This window comes from Sus scrofa, chromosome 1, assembly GCF_000003025.6.
Source record: "Sus scrofa isolate TJ Tabasco breed Duroc chromosome 1, Sscrofa11.1, whole genome shotgun sequence".
In the NCBI taxonomy this organism is placed as follows: domain Eukaryota; kingdom Metazoa; phylum Chordata; class Mammalia; order Artiodactyla; family Suidae; genus Sus; species Sus scrofa.
In genome coordinates, this window is record NC_010443.5 from 231,105,084 (window position 1) to 231,113,394 (window position 8,311).

General features: G+C 36.7%; 1 protein-coding gene across 5 annotated transcripts in view; it reads left to right on the top strand.

Annotated features, from left to right (window-relative positions):
* Positions 1 to 7,982, top strand: part of CEP78 (centrosomal protein 78) — a 31,909-nt gene extending 23,927 nt beyond the window's left edge. For 3 of the 5 annotated variants that reach the window (XM_013993628.2, XM_021065145.1, XM_005660171.3), the window contains 5 exons: positions 3,136 to 3,213; positions 4,456 to 4,622; positions 6,040 to 6,211; positions 6,533 to 6,580; positions 7,356 to 7,982. In XM_013993628.2, coding sequence (XP_013849082.2) covers positions 3,136 to 3,213; positions 4,456 to 4,622; positions 6,040 to 6,211; positions 6,533 to 6,580; positions 7,356 to 7,913 — 1,023 coding nt within the window. In that variant the 3' untranslated portion in view covers positions 7,914 to 7,982. The remainder of the gene's footprint in view (positions 1 to 3,135; positions 3,214 to 4,455; positions 4,623 to 6,039; positions 6,212 to 6,532; positions 6,581 to 7,355) is intronic. The other 2 variants (XM_005660172.3, XM_013993629.2) reach the window with 1 other exon arrangement.

Here is an 8,311-nt window from a genome sequence, read left to right on the forward strand (position 1 = left end):
TTGAAATAGTTTGCACTTCAGTGAGGAAGTAATCCAATAGTTATAGTATAGGTTGCATATCAAGTGCTACATTACCAACGGCAGTATAAAATCTTAAAAAACTTTAAAAGCAGTTTGGAAAAAAGTACCTCAGAACCTTAAAAATGTTCATTTGCTTTGATCTCAAACTCATTTGTATGGATTTATTGCAAGAATGTTATTCTAAATATGGAAAAAAGCCCTCATGCATAAAAATAGTTATTTTGTCTTATAATATTAAAAAGTTGGGAAGAATTTAAATGTATAACCGTAAAGGAAATGGTAAAGTAATAGACCCTCTAAGTGGAATATTTTGAGGCCCACTAAAAAAGAAAATCAAGATTATGAATCCCCCGATTATAAGAGAAACGATTGATTTCCGTGTTAAGTGGAAAAAAGTTGAAAGTAAAATTTGATATATAGACTAACGGGAGCTTTGTTTCACAAAAGTCAACCTAACTGATGTATGGAGAGGAGGAGGGAGAGCAGATTACAGGAAGAAAAATTACTCCAAAGCCTTATCATTAGTCTTATTTAACTAATAGAATATCAAGTGATTTTACTTTCTAATTTTTCTAGTTTCATATTTCCTTTTAAGGGACATGAATTACTTTGTAGGAGGAGGGTAGCCTTTTCCATACAAATTTAAGCTATGTTCCAATTCCCTCCACTAGAGGGGGAAACTATTTCATGTAGTTGTACTTTGATGTGCTATTTAGAGCTAGTCAAAGAATAGTCTCCTTTTCTCTGATTGTGGTGAGGATTTTTGTTTATTTGTTCGTTTGTTTAGAATCTCCATGAAATAAGTTTTAAAAGTTTTATTAAAAGTAGAGGAATTTTGCAATTTCCTCCCTTATCCCCATTGAAAACTTGACTGGCTTTAATATGAAACATTAAAGAATTTGAATTTATCAGATTATTAATTTCTTTAAAAATGTACTGAATATAAAAATATATGTTCATTAAGTAAATATATTAAAACAACTTATTGAAGAAAATAAAAACCACCTCTGTATGGACACACACCTTATATACTCTTTTGTCTTTAAAAGGTTTCAAAATACTTTGCCATGTCACTAAACACTATTCTACCTCAGAGAATCTGATTAAACTTATGGACCATCTCCCAAGAAAAATGCACAGATGTATTTTGAATTTAGAACTCTTGCAGCCCAGTCATTAACTCTGGTTAAGACCTCTTGTCATCATTATTTCTTAGTGGCTTCATAGAGCATTCCTTCATACAAGTGAGCTATTTTTTACTTGAACCATCCCAGTTTGGAGGCTCTTAGCTTTTTCTAGGGTTTCCTTATAAGCAATCTTAGGACATCATGTTGATAGGTAAATTTTTTCCAAAATCTTTGACTTCCTTAGGGTATTCCTGGATGTAGGATTGTTGCTGTGTACCAAAAGTTACTCTCCAGAAAGAAGTACTAGTTCCTTTCCTAATGATGGCATGTAGTAGAGTTTCTCATTCTTTACATGATTGTTCAAAGTGTTTAAAACGTATAAATATACCTTACTGTTTTTAATAAGTATAGGTATTCTGTTTGTTTATTGCACCACCCCAGAACAGTGGCTTAAAACAGTAACAAATGATTTATATTGTTCATGAACCTGGAGGTTGAGTAGTATATTAATTTTCTTTGACTACATTCTTACTGACTTAAAACAATACCTATATACTAGCTCACAGTTTTGGGTCAGAAGTCCAGGCTCAGTGTGACTGGGTTCTCTGCTCAAAAAAAAAAACAAACAAAAAAACAAAACACACGGGAACATGTGGGTTCCCTCCTGAGTGTGTTAAACCACATGAAATTTAAGTGTAAGACACTGAGTCCCAAACACGGATGTTCTTGTTTGTACTGGATGTTCAGCAGAGCTCATGTGTTATCGTAGAGTTGGAATCAAGATTTCATTCTGGCTGTGTTATCTGGAGGCTCTGAGAAGGATACCTCCAAGCTTATTCAGCTGGTTAGCGTGATGAAGTTTCTGCAATTGCAGACAGAGGTCCCCATTTCCTTGCTGGCTGTTCAGAGGTCAGATTCAGCTCCTAGACTCTGACTGGCCTCCCTCTGATTGCTTGCCACAACATCACACTTGACCTCTTCAAAGCCAGCAACAGAGAATCTCCCTCTTGTATCCCTTCTGTACTTCAAATCTTCAGGAAGTCTTCCGGACCTTTTAATGGGCTGCCTGATTAGGTCTCAGCCACCCAGAATAATCTCCCTCTCTTAAAATCAACTGGTTTGGGGAACCTTAATTATGTCTGCAAAATCTCTGCACTACAGCACCTGAATTACTTTTTGATTGAATAATGGGAGGGTTTGTGTACTTCAGCAAGTAGGAATCCTAGTGGTTCTTAGAATTCTGCCAACCACAAGTAGCATCCCCCACTTCAAAGACCTACCTAAGTGTCTTAGTTCCTAAAAATCATAAGAGAGTTTACTGATGTTCATTTGATGTTATTGACATTGGTGAATGGGAAGGTTACCACCCCTATGGACAGGAATGGCACCCGGCTTCCTGAGTTCACAGTGTGGTTGACCTTGACTATGCTGCTTTACTTTCCTTCTGTCTGCCTCAGTTTTTTCATCGGTAAAATAACATGGAGTTAATGATTATTCTTTCCTCGTAGGATTTTGATGATTAGAGTGTTTAATGCCCAGGGAACTCCTAGAACAGTGCTTTGGCATAGTAAATTGCTATAAAAGTGTTCACTTTTTAAAAAAATGCATTTGAATCTATAGTTATTCAGGTGTGTTAAGCACGTTCATCAATAGGGCTTCCTTTAAAAAGGGACCCACAAATAAAAATAGAATTTTTCTCCTTTGGTCTTAGTTTTTTACTTCTGACTTACTATGTTACATGCAAATGCCTTTTATGTTGAGTTGCCACTAATTTATTTTAGAAAAAGTAGGATTTAAATAAATCTTTACTATGCTGCAGGTATATTTTGATAATTTTGCTATTATGGTATTATATTACAGGTACCAGACTAAAATCTGAGTTCACTTCTGGCTCTGCCCAAATCCATGGTGAGATCTACAGCTAGAGAGGCTTTTGAATATCATACTATGAATTAGTTATAATATTTACTCTGTTTCTTTACACTAGGAAAAACTGGAGGAGTGCCTAAAGCAGTTAAAGGAGGAAAGGGTAATAAGGCTTAAGGCTGATAAACGAGTCAGTGAGGTAAACAAGTTTCTTCTTATACTTTTGAGCTTTTTGGTTTAATTTTTGTTTGATTTTAAGTCGTACACACATAGTTTGTACACTTTAAAACTGCAATATGTTGCAGATTGGTTCTATCATATGGACCTTTGGATTTACTTGTACTTTGTGGTCATGTAATCTGTATTCCAGAAAGCATGTTTTTAAAAGTGTAAAAATCTTAGGTTTTGTGTATGTGTATATGTGCTTTTATATAACATTGGCTTATTTTATGTTCATGATGTTTCAATTCAAGAAAGCACTTACTGTGTTTATACTGTATATACAGTGGTATAAAAGACATGATGAGACACTCTGCTAGCAGTGAAATAGGAAAATGAATCATTTAAATAAGTATAAGAATTGGAAAACTGCAAAAAATGTAATGAAAGATAAAAATGTATATTGTGAGAGTTACATTTGGTAATATGCATGAAAGGAGGGTATAATCTAGAAAGTGCTATATAAATATAAATTATTACAGGGTGAGTTTAGGGAGGAATTTTTGAAAGTGCATGCTTTAGATTGGAGGATGCTTAGTCATTCAGTAAATATCGAGCACCTGCTTATATAAGCCCAAAAGTGGCATCAAGGACATGATGGCCTTTCTGAGCAGTACTGGAGTTGGGCTTATATGGGGTTTTAAATGTGTAGATGATGAGGGGAGAGAAGGAGTACAAGGGTGTGATTGTTTTCAGGAATCCAAGGAGAATATTGGTGATTGTGTAGCTAATAAATTGAATTGGGTATGATTTAGGACTTTTAAACTAACACATTAAATGTTTTGCTCACTAAAGTTAATCCGGTTTTAACATTCAGCAGAATTATAACATGCATTGTTCAAATCATACTTTATATATTTCATTTTCTAACTTAAGGGAAACTTATAGCAGGTAATTTTCTAATGTGAAATGAGGATCCATTATTAATTTAACCAGTTAGAAAGGTGATCTTTTAAAAGTTTGTTAATAAAACAATAGCTTTGGTTTTTATATGCCATCTAAGTGTTATGTCGGAAGCTTTGTTTGGGTACCGTTGGGTTTTGGTGATCATATGATAGGGGCTCTGTCTTTACTGGTAAGAGTTACATTAACTACAAGTTAATTACATTTCGAGTGTTTTATTTTAGCTTTTTTTCCTTAAAACTAGACAAGACTACTTTGGTTTTCTTTTGATAATAATGAGAAAAAAAACGTATCAAACATTTTCAATCTTATTTTATAGCTGGAACATGAAAATGCCCAGTTAAGAAATATAAACTTCTCTTTGTCTGAAGCCCTTCATGCGCAGTCATTGACAAGCATGATCTTGGATGATGAAGGTGTTTTGGGCAGCATTGAGAATTCTTTTCAGAAGTTCCATGCTTTCTTGGATCTCCTTAAAGATGCTGGGTTAGTTCATTTCTCTTGATGGCAGTCTTCTCTTCATGACTATAATGGTAGTTTGTGAGGAACTTGAGCAATTTTTATTGCTTCCATTGCCATATCTAGTCAAATTTAGTGTAACTATAGGTAATACAATCGATTTTTTTAAATAAAGAATTAAAATTTTCAAGAAATGCAAATGGGGTAGCCTGCTTTGGTAGAGTGGAGAGCCCATTTTAAAAGAGTAACCTGTAGGAGTTCCCATTGTGGCTCAGTGGTTAATGAATCCAACTAGGAACCATGAAGTTGCGGGTTCGATCCCTGGCCTTGCTCAGTGGGTTAAGGATCTGGCGTGGCCGTGAGCTGTGGTGTAGGTTGCAGGTGTGGCTTGGATCCTGCGTTGCTGTGGCTCTGGTGTAGGCCAGCGGCTATGGCTCCAATTAGACCCCTAGCCTGGGAAACTCCATATGCCACAAGAGTGGCCCAAGAAATGGCAAAAAGACAAAAAAAAATTAACCTGTAGATGAGTAATTAGTAGGTATAGTTTTTCGTAAAGACTAAATTGGATGTAATTTTAATTGAAAATATTTCAGAATGTGTAGGAATTTTCCTACCTTTTATTTATTTTGCTTGTTTGATAAGTTTAAAGTTATTTTTGTCCTAGACGTAAAAATGTATTATTAATCTTCAGGGAAGATTAGTTGTTCTCAACTGGGAGCAGTTTTGTTGAAAGAGAGAAATGGAGATTGATAGTTGATGGAGTGGTATTTTGTCAGTGAATGAGTTGATGTGGGGAGGAAGGAACACACTGTCAGAAACTATAGGGAATGTGGTAAAGAAGTGTATGGGAGTTCCCGTCGTGGTGCAGTGGTTAACGAATCCGACTAGGAACCATGAGGTTGCGGGTTCGGTCCCTGCCCTTGCTCAGTGGGTTAACGATCCGGCGTTGCCGTGAGCTGTGGTGTAGGTTGCAGACGCGGCTCGGATCCCGCGTGCCTGTGGCTCTGGCGTAGGCCGGTGGCTACAGCTCCGATTCAACCCCTAGCCTGGGAACCTCCATATGCCGCGGGAGCGGCCCAAGAAATAGCAACAACAACAAAAAAAAAAAAAAAAAAAAAAAAAAAAAGACAAAAGACCAAAAAAAAAAAAAAAAAAAGAAGTGTATGAATGCAGGTGAGAGGCAGTGAATGAGATGCATGGTAGATGTTGGAACCGCTCGTGAGTTAAAAATGAGCAGTAGCAGGTAAGGAGATGGGATGTGTCCTGGGCCATGAGTCTAGAAGAGGCTGAGAATTGGGGAGAGAGAGTGGTTTATAGACTGGAGTAGGATGTTGGCTTTTAAGATTTTAGAAGTATTTCATAATTACAAGTCTGGGGGAGTCTAAGCTGCTCTTGTATGATTATAATAACCTTTGTCTTTTCCTCCTTTCTTCCTCTTGTCCAGGCTTGGGCAGCTGGCCGCAATGGCTGGTATAGATCAGTCAGATTTTCATTTACTAGGTCATCCCCAGATGAATTCTACTGTTAGTAGTCCACCTAAAGAAGAAAAGAAGGCACTTGAAGAAGAAAAATCAGAATCAAAACAGAGTGCCCTTGGACAAATGCAAAATATCCAAGTAAGTGGACAGAATAGAACTTAATGATTCTCAAAGCGATTAGCAAAAAGGGTATTACCAAGTCAGAAAGAAAATAATGGTGATCATCTCTAATAGTTTCACATGCTTGGGAGCCAGAAGCCTCTTTGGAGTGCTTTCCAAATCTGAGATTAGGAACTTTGTGCCCATTTTTATGTTCCTGTATTATTATAAAAAAACTGGAAATTCTTTTGAAAATCTATGAGTTAAAGAAAACTATTCTTAGTGAAGAAAGAAAACGTTAGAGAAAATAGTCCAGATTTTATATTGTATAAATGTCTATTCTATTCATATTTTATCTAGGTTTCTATTTGTATGCAGTCAGCTTACAATGAAGGAACACTAATGAAGGTACAAGTACTGATACAGATAATGTTTTAAGATAAGTAATTCAGACATAGCTAGTGGGCAGTATATTACAGTGAGTCACCCGGCTATGGAAACGGGAGGGGAAAACCTGTCAGCTTTGCCTCAAGCCTCACTTGGAGCTCCCATCTCTCACCTCAACCAATCTCACACCACTGGTCTTGGGAACTGACAGCTTTAGAACACAGTCAGGTCACAGACTGGATATTGTTTACATGTGTCTAGAGGATAGAAAAGAAATTACTTTTCTTACAGAACAGCATTTGGGTTTTTTTTTTGGGGGGGGGTTCCTCCCATTTTTTGGCCATACCTGCAGCATATGGAAGTTCCTAGGCCAGGGATTGGACCCCAACCACATCGCGACCTACATGCCACAGCTGCAGCAACACAGGATCTTTAACCCACTGTGCCAGGTGGGGATTGAACTGGCGACACCACAGAGGCAAGCCATATCACTAATACACTGTACCACAATGGGAACTCCAAGGGTGTATTGTTTTTAATGAGGGCAAGGAAATGGGTGATATCTACCCCAGATACCCAAATCTTAAAAGGTAGCAGACCTAGCCTTGGACATAGCTAAGTTGAGAATCACTTGGCAAGATATAATTAGAAAAAAAACTACCTCTGAAATCTGAATAATCAATTGACTATCTTAATAACAAGATTGCAGAGTAAATTGAAATTTTGGACTCTACTTTTTAATGGTTGGCTCTATTCATCACTGAATTTTTGTCTTGTCTTTTATTTTTCCCTCCAGTTTCAGAAAATTACAGGCGATGCTAGAATTCCTTTGCCTCTTGACTCCTTCCATGTCCCAGTCTCTACTCCAGAAGCTGTAGAAACTTCCAAAGACAACCTGGGAGCCCCAGTCATGGAGCAGCAGCAGAAGTCTTTTGAAGATTTCATTGCTAGACCATGTTCTCCTTCAGCAGATGTAATTTCTGAAAGTCGAAGAAAAGAGGAGGAATTATCTAGAAATAGCAGGTCCTCTTCAGAGAAAATGACCAAAACGGGTGAATATACCAAAAAACACTCTGCTAAGAGTCAGTCTGGAAAGGACCTGCATTCCTGCTCAGACTCACCTGTAAAGCGGAAAAGCAAAGGAATGGGGCAAAATAGTTCCTTGGGTAATGAACCAGTTGAAAGTGAGTCTTCAAAAAAACACACTTCTGTTAAGAAAGAGAGTAGAATAGTAACTGTTACATCAAAGACAACTAAAAGTAAACTCAATCTACTAGAACATTCTGAAAGTGATACTCTTGGATCTGATTTTGAATTTCAAGAAAGCATCCATACTCTATCACGCCTGACATAGGTCTAAATCTTTTAAAATTATGTTTTTACCTTCAAATTTTAATAAATTACTTATGTTTTTATTATGGTATATGGTGTTTTAAAATACACGAGTGGAAGCCATTAGAGAAAGGCTTATCTATCCTTTTTCTTATAGTGAAAGTTTTGGTGTATTTTTCCTTTTGACAGTTTGCACCATTCATTCAACAAGTGTTTACTAGAGCTTTCTATGTGTAATACTTCTCTGGGTGCTGTTACTTTCAGCAGTAAACCAAATAAAGCCTTTACCCTCATGGAACTAATACTCTGTGGTGGGAGCAAAAATAAAAAAGCAGAGTAAGGGGATTAGGAAAGGGTGGGAATAATAAATGGAATGGTTTTACCATTTGGTTAATGTCAAAGAATTATTAATTATTAATC